Raw genomic sequence first — 14,742 nt, 5'->3', positions numbered from 1 at the left:
TCTTTTTGAGTAGTAAAAAGGACTTTAAGCTAACTCGGCCAGCCGAAGTCTGACACCGTGCAATTTTGAGAAATTGCTAAAGTTTTACCAGAAGTTAAAGGAATAAGGTATACACTTGTAGACTCTTAGATTAAAAAAGTTTCACATTCAATTCTTTTATGCCCTTGCAAAAGGTATTATACAAATTTGTCGGAAATGGATGCTTTCGACATTTATAGATTTGCAAATTATATATATTCTTGATCAGGATTACTAGACGAGTTGATATAGCCATGTCCGCCTGTTTATAACCGTTTGCGAACTCAGTTTGAAAAGCGAAAGATTCAAAACTTTCGCAATCATATTTTAGTATATGTACGCTGATCAGGTTTTATAGTTGGCTTAGTTCTGGCATACTGCATACCGTAACCGTATGTAAAATATAGATTCTTGGAACAAATCGTATTTTTGTATGTAAGCACTGATCATGTTAAAAAATCTTGCCGATCGGACGACTTTATCCTATAGCTGCAATATGAGTAGTCGCTCAAAATTGTTCAATTCTGCTGTTTTTTTAAATACATATGTGTATAAATTGCTGGTTTTTGACCAAAATTAGGTTTTTGTTAGTGTTTAGAAGCCATTCCTTGGGTTTTGATCAAAATGGGTTGACTATATCCTATAGCTGTTATATGATATATCCTCATCACAACCATACGGTTATATTTTAGTATTTCGCACTAAGTAAAAGATGGAGCCTAGAAACTTTATATCTTGTAATTTGCGCTCTCCTTCTTTTTAGTAGTCAACAATTTTTTTTATTTTGGAAAAATCTGCAAGGGTATTAATAATTAATTCTTAATTATAATTCCTTTTGAATTAAAAAAAAAATTTGTATCTTTTTCCTTTACCTACAACGTAATTCTTGTTAATGCAATTAATCAGTTACAGATTTATTTATGACAAACATTTGAATTTTAATTTAAATTTTTATTCATTGTATATATAACAAGAAAGGAAAGCTAACTTCGGGCGGAGCCGAAGTTGATATACCCTTGCAGAATACTCTGTAAATTATATTCTCCAAAATTATTCATATGATGCATTCTTAATACTCCCAACTTCCTAACTTTAAAAACACCAAAGTTATAGCATTTCCAATCGTTCAGTTATATGGCAGCTATAAGATATAGTCGGCCGATCCTTATGAACTTTAGTAGGTCGGATTGATTGGCCAAAAATAAAGCCCATAGAAAATCCCAACTTCCTAACTTAACAAACACCAAAGTTATGGCATTTCAGATCAATCAGTTATATGGCGGCTATAGGATATAGTCGGCCGATCCTTATGAAATTTGGTAGGTCGGATTGATTGGCCAAATATAAAACCGATAGAAAATCCCAACTTCCTAACTTTACAAACACCAAAGTTATGGCATTTCCGATCAATCAGTTATATGGCAGCTATAAGATATAGTCGGCCGATCCTTATGAAATTTGGTAGGTCGGATTGATTGGCCAAATATAAAACCCATAGAAAATTCCAACTTCCTAACATTACAAACACCAAAGTTATGGCATTTCCGATCAATCAAGTATATGGCAGCTATAGGATATAGTCGGCCGATCCCGGCCGTTCCGACATATATACTGCGTGCAAAGGAAAGAAGGCTGTGTGCAAAGTTTTAACTCGATAGCTTTAAAACTGAGAGACTAGTTTGCGTAGAAACAGACAGACGGACAGATGGACAGACGGACATGGCTATATCAACTCAGGAGGTGATCCTGATCAAGAATATATATACTTTATAGGGTCGGAGATGTCTCCTTCACTGCGTTGCACACTTTTGACCAAAATTATAATACCCTCTGCAAGGGTATGAAAACAAGAAAGAAAAGCTAACTTCGGGCGGAGCCGAAGTTGATATACCCTTGCAGAATATTCTGTAAATTATATGCTCCAAAACTATTCATATGATGCATTCTTAATACTCATAAAAATCCCAACTTCCTAACTTTAAAAACACCAAAGTTATGGCATTTGAAATCGTTCAGTTATATGGCAGCTATAGGATATAGTCAGCCGATCCTTATGAAACTTGGTAGGTCGGATTGGTTGGCCAAAAATAAAACCCTTAGAAAACCCCTACTTCCTAACCTTACAAACACCAAAGTTATGGCAGTTCCGATTAATCAGTTATTTGGCGGCTATAGGATATAGTTGGCCGATCCCGGCCGTTCCGACTTTTGTATATACTGCGTGCAAAGGGTGTGTGGAAAGTTTCAAAACTGAGAGACTAGTTCGCGTAGAAACAGACAGACCGAAATGCTTATATCAACTCAGGACGCGATCCTAATCAAGAATATATATACTTTATAGGGTCGAAAATGTATCCTGCGTTGCACACTTTTGACCAAAATTATAAAACCCTCATACCTGTCATAGAAAAAATTAAAATTCAAAGGTATATAAATAAAATACACGGCTTATTTAAGTGTACTTTCTTTCTTGAATTAACATTAACATGTAAGTCCATTTGACATTGAACTTAATTATTTGTGTGTAAGCACTTGGGCAATAAAAGTTGATTGTTAGCGCTGAAAGGATTGCCGTGGTACCTCAGATACTTTCGTTTGATTGCGAGCTTGCTCATTCGCTTGCGATCGGAGGCCTTGTGATTAGGCATGCTCCATCAACATGCCAAATCTGCCGACGACAAGATTCTCGGCTCGAAAGCTCCTTAACAAACGGTAGGCTGTGTTCGCCTGTCGGAAGCTAACGAGCAGTTGGAAAGAAAATTGGGAGGGGCAGTTGGTGGAAGCGCAGCAGCTCTGACAATGAGTGAGCAAAGATAATCTATTATGACCGTAACCAGAAATAAATCCCAACTCGGTAATCCATCATTTTACGACTTGGCAATCAAAACATGGAGTTTAACTAAAAGATGGACTCCTGGCCCCAAGGACAGACTGGTGGACCAGGCGGACGGACGCCGAAGTGACCAATCAACGACAACACATAAACTGGAAAAAATGGATAATACTATTTCTTATTCGTTTTTAAGCATCTATTTATCTGTGCGAACATTCGAGAATTTTGTTTACAAAAAGTTTTTGTTTTATATTTAATATTTAAGTATGAGAATGATATTATTGTAAAATTGATATAATAGTATCCAATTGATTTTATTGTACATTTTTATTACGAAATTTAAAAATATTAATGCCTAAGTGAAAAAATATTAAATAAATATTACTTTACTTTTTATTTGTGTCCAACATTTTAAATCACAAATACACAATCCGGAATAACACAGAAAGGTCTATTTTGGTAGTAGTGAATGTATAAATGTATGAATTTTTGATCAGCATCACCGTTTGTCCGGTTGCCAGTTTCTTCTTATTTTCAAAAATTATTCTTTTTATTGGAGGTAGAAAGAAAGTCGGAACGGGTAGGCTCAGAAGACTATGTCTTATAGCTTCCATTAAACAAATTGAAAAAACAAATGAAAAAAATGTTAAAGTACATTTTTTTGCAATTAGCAGATATTTTGATTTTAGTAATTTTAAATAATTTCATAATTACGATATTAATTTTATAATAATCGGATGTTCATCGAACTATTATAAAAATCAAAACACAGGCGTTTTATAGAATTTTTAATTTTTTAACAGCTGCAGGCGTATATGAACTTTGGATTGCCGAAGCCAGCTTCTTTTTTGTTTTATGTTAAAAGCTTATAAGCATTAGTAACAAACTATAGGTGTATGTGATGCGTGTGATCTTGATATTTATTTTTTTTATCTGTGTAGTTGACCAGCCGGCTAACGAACAGGCCGAGAGTTTTCTTGTGGTAACCAGAACCAGGAAACTAAGATTGGGCTTGGCCGGGAACATGACTTTTAGGCAGCCGCGTGCGCATCGAGTCCAATCTGACGTGAAGACTCGGCCGAGCTGGGAGCTCTAGGCCTTTTTGGGGGCCGACTAAATAGTTGCCAATAATCCGTGTCCAAACTGATCGAGTTGCCGTTTATGGTAATGGCCGAAATTAGATACCAAAATGTTCGGCAGACTGCGACGCTTCATTACCGATGCACAAACTTGGCAGTGGGTCCCGACTGATTGGCTACGGTTCCCGGCCAGCATTCAGCAATGTTATTGCTTCATCAATTGTCCATCAGCCAGATTGTCTAGAGTCCAATCGCGGATGACTTACCACTCGGTTAAAAGAGTTATCATATTAATATATTTAACAAACATTTCGCTTGGAGCCATTACATTGCCGCAATGACGCAAATCTTATAGCCATTGCTACCTTGATTTTAAGGTACTAATAGCACCCATATTAAAAGCATTTTGGGAACATATAAATACTATAAACGGTATTATTCTACTATTTTTACTTCTAAAAAGCTTACAGCACATTTTACTGCGCTTTTTACTGAATTTTGGATGATGGATTCGTATGGAATTGGATCTTATAGCTATAACATAGTTGCATTATTTATTATTTTGTGAATACTTACCACTTAAAAAAAAGGGTTCCTTAAAATGGATCCATCTCTCGTGAGTACTGAAACATGCAAATATCTTAAATTCTTGGATTCTTTAAAACAAATTATGTTTATATTAATTTATTAAAAATAAAAAAAATTTTACAAAACACACTAAAAAAAGGACGGAATTTTTTTTTGTAGCGAACAACACATTTAATTTCCAAAACACGATGCAGCAATAAGCTTTTTAATGTATATTGTTTGCTTGTCAAGTTTTTCCTTATCCTTATTTTTAAAAATGATAGCTTGCGAAGACAGAAAACCTAGAGATTCTGGTTAATATACTAGTTATTGTTGATTAACTGTTATAAACCAACAGCGTGTGGCAAATGGATAAATAATAATAATATATTTTGTTGTCACTGCAGAATATCTTAGAAATCCCGGTCTCTTATCAATTTTAAACCCATACCGACTTTAAACGCATTTCAACTGAGTGCTTCTGGTTAGGGTACGTACCCAAATAGGTAAATATGTAAAATTTTAAAAATTAGGTTCATATAAAACCCTAAATACTTACCTATAAGCCTTGTTATCATAGCCTGTTCCCGGTATTTTTATCTAACGTTTTTAGATGATTTTAGACAAAAGGAAAAATTCGAAGGGAGTGTTTTTCGTGCAACTGCTACTCTCAATAAATATTTTTTATTTTATCAAATTAAAACTAGTATACAATAACTAAATTAATCTTGGAAAAGGACACTGGAAACTAAAGTCCTATATAATAAACATTAAAAAAATGTTTATCTTTAGCAAAAACTAGTTTCCGTTTTTATTGTCCAATAATTTTAATACGCGATATTTCTCCAAAATGTGTTATGTATCAAAAGTATTTTATTCCCAAGGGCTGCATATTTTAAAGCTTGCTTCAAGTGTCCAGCAACCAGAATGTCCAGTGGGCAATCGCCCAAGAAGCCCAAGTAAAGACCCGACCCCTTGGAGCATTTGGAACTGCTCAAACATTTTCGAAATCGCATTTAGGGGTGAAGGTGCAACAGTCGCTGGCATATCTGATGTCTGTGGCCCACGGGGCACAGTTAAAGGGCTTAACGGGGCAGGCTAATTAAAGGAAAATATGGGTTAGGCTTGTGCACTCTCGTGTGGCTGGCGCACGTTTAAACTGGTAACAAAAGCTGTGCCACACGGGCAGTCTAAGTGCTACGCCACAATGCATTCAAAGAAAATACTAGCTCAGGTAAAGATATGTCGGAACTTTAAGTAAAGCGCAATAAAAACAAGAAAGGAAAGCAACTGGGAAAGGATAACGCAGAATACTCTGTAAATTATATTCTCAAAATTATTCATATGATGCATTCTTAATACTCATAAAAACGAACTTCAACTTTAACAACAACAAAGTTATGGCATTTCCAATCGTTCAGTTATATGGCAGCTATAGGATATAGTCGGCCGATCCTTATGAAATTTGGTAGGTCGGATTGATTGGCCAAAAATAAAATCCATAGAAAATCCCAACTTCAACTTTACAAACACCAAAGTTATGGCATTTCCGATCAATCAGTTATATGGCAGCTATAGGATATAGTCGCGACCTTAGAAATTTGGTAGGTCGGATTGATTGGCCAAAAATAAAATCCATAGAAAATCCCAACTTCCTAACTTAACAAACACCAAAGTTATGGCATTTCCGATCAATCAGTTATATGGCAGCTATAGCATATAGTCGGCCGATCCTTATGAAATTTGGTGGGTCGGATTGATTGGCCAAATATAAAACCCATAGAAAATCCCAACTTTCTAACTTTACAAACACGAAAGTTATGGCATTTCCGATCAATCAGTTATATGGCAGCTATAGGATATAGTCGGCCGACCCGGCCGTTCCGACTTATATACTGCGTGCAAAGGAAAGAAGGGTGTGTGCAAAGTTTCAATCCGATAGCTTTAAAACTGAGAGACTAGTTTGCGTAGAAACAGACAGACGGACAGACGGACAGACGGACAGACGGACAGACGGACATGGCTATATCAACTCAGGAGGTGATCCTGATCAAGAATATATATACTTTATAGGGTCGGAGATGTCTCCTTCACTGCGTTGCACACTTTTGACCAAAATTATAATACCCTCTGCAAGGGTATAAAAATGTAAGTCAAATGTGCCGTGTAAGTCACTGTCCTGTTACAAAATAGTTTTTTCATAATAATATATCTCAGGTAAAGATATATCGGAACGTTTAGTAAAGCGCAATAAAGGACGCTTACGTCAAATGTCCTGTTACAAAATAGTTGACAAAAAAGTTCGAAAAACTCTTTTAAAATATACAGATTTCTTGGCTTTTGGATACATAGGTAGAGAGAGCTGAAATCACATGATTGCCAAGTAAATTATTTAAGTGGTTCCTCTCATTCTTTGATTTTGCAAGCTGGAAATATTACAACTAAAATATCTTTATTTTAATTTCCTAGTTTTAATTTGTATTTAAAGATAAACTTTTTTATTTACATATTGGCATAAGAATAAGCCAAGGTTCGCTTTATCAAACTATGTTCTTTAACCAGAATGTGCAGGAATCCTCTTGGGTTACAAACGGTTGGTGTTGTTTTTGAATCGCGCGCCTCACATTTTTAAAATGGCAGCACTGATCGTCAGGAGCTGTTCAACACTGCACGGCAGAAACTGTCAGCATCGTAGACTGACAAAAGTTAAATAATATATAAAATACCAGAAACAACTTGTTGTGCGTCAAAAACAGCCAGCACATCGCTCTCTGTTTTGTTGTTCCACGCACACGCACTCCGCGTAATCCCACACGTCACCAGCGTATTTTAAAATTGGTAATTATTTTAATTTCTAATTAAGGAACACTAGGATGCGCCAGCTGAAGGGCAAGGTGAAGGAGACGCGCAAGCAGAAGAAGGAGCGCAAGTTGGACAACTTAGAGAGCCAGGCCAAAATTCGGACCCTGGTGCTGCCGGCGGTGGGCGTGCTGGCGCTCTTTCTGGTACTGTTCGTTTACCTGAAAACACGTCCAGCGGTCCTGGCCTAGTTTTATGTAGCCATAGCCGTGGAGAGTGCAATGGGTTCGTCTTGAACACACATAGCCTTAACAGTAACATTAAATCGCAATTCGTCCATCATAGCTGGTTTTTTATTTACTTTGGAACTACAATAACACCACCAACACATTTATAAAATAAATATAATTTGTATACAGAATAAGCTTTAGCAACCTTAGAATAATTTCATGTCTTTTTGCAGACAAAAAACAAGAATTTTGTAAGTCGTAGAAAATTACAGTTTTGGGGTTTTACTGTATTTGGCCACAGATACTAGTAGTGTTGGAAAACATCTGATGCGATGGCGGTCAAATCAAAGGTGGCTAAATTAATGTTCAGTGAAAACAGTGGCAACACCGTTGGCCGTTAAGCGTTTCGCTCATCTTCGCGCTGCCCTGCTATCCGTTTTAAATTGACCAGAAGTGTCGCAGTCGGTTAATTCAGCTTTAAAATAATTTACTGCAGCATAAATTCAGTGTTCAGTAGGCAGTTAACTGCAGAAGTATTATCAGTGTCAAAGCGATTATCTAATCACAGCTGAGACAATCCCAGTGAGCCAGTCAGCTGTTGTCACACTCTCTCCAGCTCGCAGCACAGCTGAAGCAGCGCGCTCTCTCGCGCCGTTTTGACGTTTTTTCGCACATTCTCACTTTTGATAAAACTCACACTGGCGGGTGCGGGCGACAAAGGTGCTTTTAACTATTCGACCATGCTCAAGTTTTTGGTAAGTTCCTCATCCAAACAAGCTCTAACATTTGTGAAGTAATACATACATCTCCCCAAAATAACCTGCATTTCTGTAAACGAGCTAAAATCTTGACTATTGTTGGACTGCTTTTTGCGGCGATGACGCGCCGAGGCACAGTGTGCGAAATGTGTTATGTAGTGGAAATTCATTTTTTTTAATTATATTAAACAATGAATTATTTTTATAACGTTTATGCGAACCACACCAAAAAAAGAAACGATATTTAATCCAGAAAAGTAACCTGCGATTATAAGTAAAAGACAAAATGGAAAAGATAACAACCCAAATAACCAGAAAAGTGGCATAGACCAAAGAAAACATATTTAACAAAAAAGCCTCTTCGACTCTTTCTTTATAAACGTAGATACGTATGCGTGTACGTTTATATATGTATGGATGTACATTGAAATAATTAATAGTGGTAATTTTCACGTAAGCTTCAAAATATGAAAAAAAAACCTCTGCAAATTTATTTTATTTGTAATTGAAATAAAAATTGACGGAATTTCATTTCAAAATTTCCCTCCGCTTTTGTTTGCTGTTTTGCCCAGTGTGCACACTGACTGGCCATAGAAACTCACTAAATAAACTGTTCGCTTGGATGTGGTGGCATAGGATTAAAGGTTATATAAGGCCCTTAAACTATGGTATCAACCAAATCAAACAATCAGCTTCTCCTTGGGAATCATGTCGACGACTTAAACAGCAGGAGAACACAGATCCAGACTCTTTGACAAGCCACAGGAACCTGACAAAATTGATCGTTTATATTGAACTTGAAACCGAAATGAAACTGCTTGGCCTTGGGGTGCGAGTGTTAAGGCTCAAGTCTGGCGGACAGAGCCGCTCAACAAATACCTGCTGTCCCCCGGAAATCCAGGAGCCCATGCCGTGCTGCCCTAAGAAACGATTTTGGACCTTCAAGCGAGTGCTGGGCTTCTCCACGGTCAGCATGCGTAGTCCTCTTCCTCGAGAGTGTCCCACACAGAAACTGCGAAACATTGAACTATTATAATGTATAGTACCCTACTCCACCACCCTCTTTTATATTTCTTTTTCTTTCTTTTAGTTGACCTTTGGAGCCGGGGTTTATACTGGCATCTATGTTTCACAAAACTATGAGGTAAGAATTCAGTTCTGCATTATAAACTGATCCTTATCTTTCCGATTCATGTAGGTCCCCCGAGTAGATGATCCCCAAAAATTGATACAGCGTCTCAACGAAAAAGTGAAGGAGCTAGTGGACCAAAGCAAGAACAAGTAACGGCCTTGGTAGTTTTGCACATGGGAATCCTAACCGTCACTAAATTTAATAAAATCTCTTGACCGACATTTTGTAATCCTAACTGTATAAAAGTTCAGCATGTAAAACTCAGTCAGTTTAGACTCGCCTTTTTTGTCATTAAGGAGTGCTAAAAGGGACCTTAAAGACGTAAAGAATTTCTGTTCAAGAAAAATTGGAAAAGCGGAAATCGAAATCAAAAGTGGCTATAATTTTTCGAAGATCATGTAAAATTTGACGAAACCACGATTTGCGTGAAACCGAACAAAAGACCTAAATCAAAAAGCCAAGACCATTCAAATGTATCGATTAACTTCCTGATAGTATTGACCGAGTGACCATTATATTAGGAAAATGTGAATAGGTTTTTAATTTTTAAATATAAACCAAATTAATGCGTTAATTCTTTGCACAGATCGCCCGGCGAGAAATTAGTGGACGACATCAAAAAGGAGGCCAAGAAGATACTAGACGACTGACAGGTGCAATGAGTCTCTATTTTCAGTTTAAACAAATTTATCTATGATGAAATAAAGCAGTGTAATATGTAAAACTAGACGAAGGAAATTCCTCCGCCGTAATATTCCAGGCGCGTTTGGGGCTGTACAAAGGCCAGCCAGTCGGAGGCGTGGGTGGGCAGCAGCCCCATGCTGTGGCACTTGTAGAGGGCAAGCGCAACGTTGGCCAAGTTGCCCAGGAAGTAGACTATGCGCTGTCCAGTCCCCTGCGCTCCCTCGGCCATCTTGGAGGTCACCTGGGTGGTGAAGATGGCCTTGATGGGCCGAATCAGCATCATGCCGACCATCATTATGGGGAAGATGGAGATCGAGTTGCCGGACATGTACATGATGAACAGGTTCATGGGTATCTAGGGCGAATCCAAAGGTTATCCATGGGACTTCTAAATGGGGTTGGTACTCACGTTCTTCAAAGGCCCAAGGGCAAGGTCCCACGATTTTTTGATCACCAGGCGCTGGTCGCGAACCACCTCGCTTTGGTTCACCAGGGCAGAGGGATTGTAGCCCAGCGGCGATGGAATATCAGCATTTTTGCTGCAATGAAAATAAAAATCGGGTGAAAAGATGTCCCAACTTGCATGACTTCAACTATTACCTCACGTTGAAGTCCAGTGCCCACTTGAACTTCTTCGAATTTTGCTTGGCGGACATGCTGTATATTTCTTTTATTTAATATCTCGCTAATTTATAGAATTTAATGACAATTTTCAGTCCTAACACCAATTATTCGTTTAGTGTTGGTAAACGTTGAATTCCGACGTTCGAAGAGTACTGGTTAACTTCGATAGGCCACTGTGGTGAATGGCGTTATGGTATCGATAGACGGTCGATTTTCCGTGGACTTTTTTAAAACTTATTGCAATAATCTTTAGCAAGGCAGTTGTTTTCATTTATGTTAAATTTTTATTTCAAATTACCTTTTAAGTAGTACTTTCCTTTTTAATATGGTCTTATATATATGCGTGAGTTTTTATGGATTTTGCGTGGCCAAGCGACATCAAGAAACAAAAGAGTTAAAAATTAAAATGGTTTTTGTTGTATTTTTAAAGAGCAATTACAATTACAGTTTTTCTCATTAATATTACTTTTATATTTATAAAATTAAAAAGAAATATATATTGATGAGGGGGAGGGAGAGGACAAAAATAACTTAAAAAAGACATTTTTTACCATATACTATAGTTTTCCTTTCTCTTGTGATTGGTTGGGGTTCATTTACTCGTTTTGCTTTTAAACATCCAATAATTATGTATAAGAATTTAAATTAAATTATAGCGTTTTTTATATGCTGCTTGAAAAGTTATGTTTTTGCAATACAATAAACAATTCAGTTTCTTGTTTGGAAATACGGCGGCCAGGGGAGCCCATTAAGTTATGCGAAGATCTGCTGCTCTTGTTATTGGTGTTGTTGTCGCTGCTGTTTTGTGATAATTCCTTCTGATGTCGATTTCCACCGATTACCGTCCTGTTTGATGTTTTTCAGCCGCTTTTTGTGTGGTTCTGGATGCTGGTTTACTGCTTCGGCTTGCTTGAAATCAGAGTTAGTTTTATTCATATTGTTGCTTTAGTTGTAGTGTGTTTAATTAGCGATTAGCGTTCTTCAATTGGTTGGACAGCCAGTCGAGTCCCTCGTAGAGTCCATCACCGCTGGTTGCACACGTCGCCTGGATGTACCAATTGCGATTTCTGAGTGAGTGCAATCCGAGCTTGTCGGTGATTTCGGCCGCGTTCATTGCATTTGGCAGATCCTACAATGATTATGGAGGAAAGTGCAGTGCATTAGAAGTATAACAACTTAAGAACAATTTTATATGTTCAATTAAACCAGCAGCGAATGCCAATGATAGCAATCCTTGTGCCGGAACCTACCTGTTTGTTGGCGAATATTAGTAAGACAGCATCCCTCAGCTCGTCCTCCGCCAGCATGCGCATCAACTCCTCTCTCGCCTCCCCGATACGCTCTCTGTCATTGCTGTCCACGACGAAGATAAGACCCTGCAAAAAGCCAGATGCAAATGTTACTCAAGGGAATTGCCTCGGGTCGACAATCTTTAGGATGTCTGATAGAATATCAGTCCCGTCTTGAAACAAAATAAACTTTAAATAATCACAGCATGATTCATTACAAGTTGTTAACATCATCTAGGATCTCCTGGAATCTGGAGTTCAGTTGAAATTACACTTACTTGTGTATTCTGGAAGTAGTGCCTCCACAGGGGACGAATTTTGTCTTGGCCGCCCACATCCCACACTGTAAAGCTAATATTCTTGTATTCTACAGTCTCCACATTGAAACCTAGGAAAAAAAAATCGGAAAATATAAGCTAGGAAATAACACGGGGCGTTAGACCACTCACCAATGGTAGGTATCGTTGTAACAATTTCGCCTAGTTTGAGTTTGTACAGAATTGTGGTTTTACCAGCGGCATCCAAACCGACCATCAATATTCTCATTTCCTTTTTGCCGAAGAGGCCTTTGAACAGGTTTGCAAATACATTTCCCATGACTGCTGTTTGTCTTTCGGATGCTCAAAAGAAGTCGTTGGAACACGGATCTCTAGTTGGCCTGCTCGCTGCTTGCTGGCTGGAATTATGACAAGTTCAAATCCGAGTTGCAATACCGATCAGAATATGCCAACTGCGGACTTGTGTGCTTGGACTGAAGAAATCTGCAAAGAGACCGATCGAACCGAGAGTTATATTTGGACATTATCCGTGGCACAGCTGTTATGTGGCAAGCCAGGAGATTTCTGACTGGACTGCACGACGGGAGAAGCAAAGGCTTTGTGATGTTACGAATCGCTTTGTGTTACCCGATCGCTCTGACGTGTTGTTATTATTAACCTGAACTGAGTCAGTCATAATAAAAGCCGGAAGAGGCTAAGCGAGCCGCTAACGAAATTTCGATGTTTTGTTAAACTAAAGCTGTTGCTTTAGAAAAGTGTAAGTGTGCCAGACTCTAAAAAGTTGTTTATATAATTAATTGCTCACTTATTAATAACGCAAAAGGCAGGGTGAATGAAGCACAATTCGCAGGCTTTCAATGTGTGGCTCTCCAACGGCTGCCGCTGATAAGATATCGATTTTTAGTATAGAGCTATGACGGCGCTGTCGGCGCTATGTGGCCTCCCACCTTCCACCTTCCACTGCCCACTTCCAACTCCACACTGGGTTTTCAAGAAACGTGCGGGCTGAAAAGTTTGTAAATGATAAGGCCTGCTTCCAGGTAATTTGCAGGTTTAAGCAAAATTAGCAAGGCGGAGGTGAGTATTTCTAAACTGTTCGATGAGTCATCGCTGCCATTGAGCTGGAATTTGCAATCCAAATAATGTTTTATTCGAGGAGCCCAATAAGTACGCCTGCTCAGCCCCCGCCCACACAAAAAGCTATGCGTTGCCAACGAAACATACGGAAATCTCTAGAGGTTTAAAACCGTTTATAGTTATCTAAATGTTTTCTAAAATGTCTACAGATTTTGTGGCATCCCCAATAATGCGCAAATAAAGACGCCCTACGCTCTGGAGAAGATGTTGATGCCAGCTGACGATAGTTGGGCTGGAAGCAGCCGAAATCGAAAACTACACGTAGCAGCTTTTAATTTCAAGCTGCGGGAAGCGGGGCGAACCCACTAACACACCGACACCCCGCACACACACACACATACATATCTGCAGGCGCCAGGGTTGCCAACTGTGCCGAGCCCTGCCCGTTGCGTCTAATTCCAGCTCCAAACGGAGCCCAAGTCGACGACGTCACACTTCAACGTTGACCACATACATTTTGGCCAGGTGATACCTTCGCGATTAGGCCTTTCAATTCGGATCAGAAAACTTTAAACTTTATACGTGGTTGCCTACGTCTGTGTGAGTGACGTACGCTTTTTCCTTCTAGGTTGGTGAAATGGGACGGCGGCTTTCCTTGTTTTCTGGAAAACCAGAATGTTTCGTCCCAATGTACACGGATATTTACTAACTAGAATGTGATTTGTTCAGAAACACATTGCACGTTTATTTACCGATTGATCAGGCTTCTTTCGTGGATTTTTCTTTCATTGAATTTTCTCTGCTGCCAAACACACCACACACCGAATTGTGAAGAGAAAGATAATGGGGAGAAATGTATCGATAGAAGACCCGTCCGATAGGCGATGAACAAAAGGCACTGTTTTAGTGGACCAAAGTCGACAAATATTTAGCTATTATATAAATATTCTATACAATTTTAATCAAATTAGCAATAAATATTGGAAAGGGCTGGGTCACTAATTCCTAAATCTCAAATTCAATAAACAAAGTGGCGGCGATAAGTTCGGTCGCCTTCAATACTAGTACTTTCACTACTCCCCACAGACGCGTACGCTACGTGAGTATGTGTCTGCAGTCTATGGAATAGCCCACACCAATACGAACACACAGACATCTTCCACATTGTTGCAGAAGTTCTTAAATCCAGCAAAGATACTACTTCTTTTGCATACAACCCCTGATTGCGACTGAAAACAAATACGCACCAACTATTTGAATCAAATGCACACGAATTGGAGCGGAAATTTTAAAAACTTCTGCTTGGAAATGTCTAAAATCACAGAGCAAAATAAAACTCGACCGAGAATACACTTGCTGTTGAAGAACTGCAAA

The 14,742-nt window shown here is 38.5% G+C and overlaps 4 protein-coding genes across 7 annotated transcripts; 2 read left to right on the top strand and 2 right to left on the bottom strand.

The window, feature by feature from the left end:
- Nucleotides 1-7,176: 7,176 nt before the first annotated feature.
- On the top strand, nucleotides 7,177-7,638 carry LOC108048424 (single-pass membrane and coiled-coil domain-containing protein 4 homolog). Its single transcript, XM_017129042.2, has 2 exons — nucleotides 7,177-7,300; nucleotides 7,361-7,638. Exon 2 carries the CDS (start codon nucleotides 7,371-7,373, stop codon nucleotides 7,545-7,547), a length of 177 nt encoding a protein of 58 aa, XP_016984531.1. The 5' UTR covers nucleotides 7,177-7,300; nucleotides 7,361-7,370; the 3' UTR covers nucleotides 7,548-7,638.
- A 282-nt stretch (nucleotides 7,639-7,920) lies between these two features.
- Nucleotides 7,921-10,143, top strand: LOC108048422. 3 transcript variants are annotated; one of them, XM_017129040.2, is made up of 4 exons: nucleotides 7,921-8,281; nucleotides 9,375-9,428; nucleotides 9,483-9,565; nucleotides 10,003-10,143. In XM_017129040.2, the coding sequence occupies exons 1-4, from the start codon at nucleotides 8,267-8,269 to the stop codon at nucleotides 10,064-10,066; spliced, it is 216 nt and encodes a 71-aa protein (XP_016984529.1). In that variant the 5' UTR covers nucleotides 7,921-8,266; the 3' UTR covers nucleotides 10,067-10,143. The 3 variants fall into 3 exon arrangements, with proteins under 3 accessions (XP_016984529.1, XP_016984526.1, XP_016984527.1); XM_017129037.2 differs by lacking the exon at nucleotides 7,921-8,281 and adding an exon at nucleotides 8,851-9,251; XM_017129038.2 differs by lacking the exons at nucleotides 7,921-8,281; nucleotides 10,003-10,143 and adding an exon at nucleotides 8,919-9,251 and having other exon boundaries at nucleotides 9,483-9,680.
- Nucleotides 10,064-10,876, bottom strand: LOC108048423 (ER membrane protein complex subunit 4). Its single transcript, XM_017129041.2, has 3 exons — nucleotides 10,701-10,876; nucleotides 10,510-10,639; nucleotides 10,064-10,455 (listed from the first exon to the last, which is right to left on the bottom strand). Exons 1-3 carry the CDS (start codon nucleotides 10,754-10,756, stop codon nucleotides 10,141-10,143), a joined length of 501 nt encoding a protein of 166 aa, XP_016984530.1. The 5' UTR covers nucleotides 10,757-10,876; the 3' UTR covers nucleotides 10,064-10,140.
- Nucleotides 10,877-11,125: 249 nt separating this feature from the next.
- On the bottom strand, nucleotides 11,126-14,741 carry LOC108048420 (ADP-ribosylation factor 1). Of its 2 annotated transcripts, none has more exons than XM_017129035.2 (5): nucleotides 14,616-14,741; nucleotides 12,463-12,774; nucleotides 12,292-12,401; nucleotides 11,975-12,100; nucleotides 11,126-11,853 (listed from the first exon to the last, which is right to left on the bottom strand). In XM_017129035.2, the coding sequence occupies exons 2-5, from the start codon at nucleotides 12,608-12,610 to the stop codon at nucleotides 11,689-11,691; spliced, it is 549 nt and encodes a 182-aa protein (XP_016984524.1). In that variant the 5' UTR covers nucleotides 12,611-12,774; nucleotides 14,616-14,741; the 3' UTR covers nucleotides 11,126-11,688. The 2 variants fall into 2 exon arrangements, with proteins under 2 accessions (XP_016984524.1, XP_016984523.1); XM_017129034.2 differs by lacking the exon at nucleotides 14,616-14,741 and adding an exon at nucleotides 14,121-14,248.
- Between the last annotated feature and the right edge of the window lies 1 nt (nucleotide 14,742).

This window comes from Drosophila rhopaloa, unplaced genomic scaffold, assembly GCF_018152115.1.
Source record: "Drosophila rhopaloa isolate 14029-0021.01 unplaced genomic scaffold, ASM1815211v1 contig_164, whole genome shotgun sequence".
In the NCBI taxonomy this organism is placed as follows: domain Eukaryota; kingdom Metazoa; phylum Arthropoda; class Insecta; order Diptera; family Drosophilidae; genus Drosophila; species Drosophila rhopaloa.
The sequence above is the reverse complement of the archived record's forward strand: the minus strand, read 5'-3'. Positions and strand labels throughout refer to the sequence as shown.

Bases quoted from the DNA above. Each gene is read 5' to 3' on its own strand.
- LOC108048422 (XM_017129037.2), top strand. From the start codon at position 8,907: ATGTGGTGGCATAGGATTAAAGGTTATATAAGGCCCTTAAACTATGGT. The intron at 9,252-9,374 runs GTCAGCATGCGT...TCTTTCTTTTAG, and splicing joins GAGTGCTGGGCTTCTCCACG to TTGACCTTTGGAGCCGGGGT. The intron at 9,429-9,482 runs GTAAGAATTCAG...CGATTCATGTAG, and splicing joins ATGTTTCACAAAACTATGAG to GTCCCCCGAGTAGATGATCC.
- LOC108048420 (XM_017129035.2), bottom strand. From the start codon at position 12,610: ATGGGAAATGTATTTGCAAACCTGTTCAAAGGCCTCTTCGGCAAAAAG. The intron at 12,402-12,462 runs GTGAGTGGTCTA...TTTTTTTCCTAG, and splicing joins TACAACGATACCTACCATTG to GTTTCAATGTGGAGACTGTA. The intron at 11,854-11,974 runs GTAGGTTCCGGC...TAATCATTGTAG, and splicing joins TAATATTCGCCAACAAACAG to GATCTGCCAAATGCAATGAA.
- LOC108048423 (XM_017129041.2), bottom strand. From the start codon at position 10,756: ATGTCCGCCAAGCAAAATTCGAAGAAGTTCAAGTGGGCACTGGACTTC. The intron at 10,640-10,700 runs GTAATAGTTGAA...TTTTCATTGCAG, and splicing joins GCACTGGACTTCAACGTGAG to CAAAAATGCTGATATTCCAT. The intron at 10,456-10,509 runs GTGAGTACCAAC...GATTCGCCCTAG, and splicing joins CCCTTGGGCCTTTGAAGAAC to ATACCCATGAACCTGTTCAT.
- LOC108048424 (XM_017129042.2), top strand. From the start codon at position 7,371: ATGCGCCAGCTGAAGGGCAAGGTGAAGGAGACGCGCAAGCAGAAGAAG.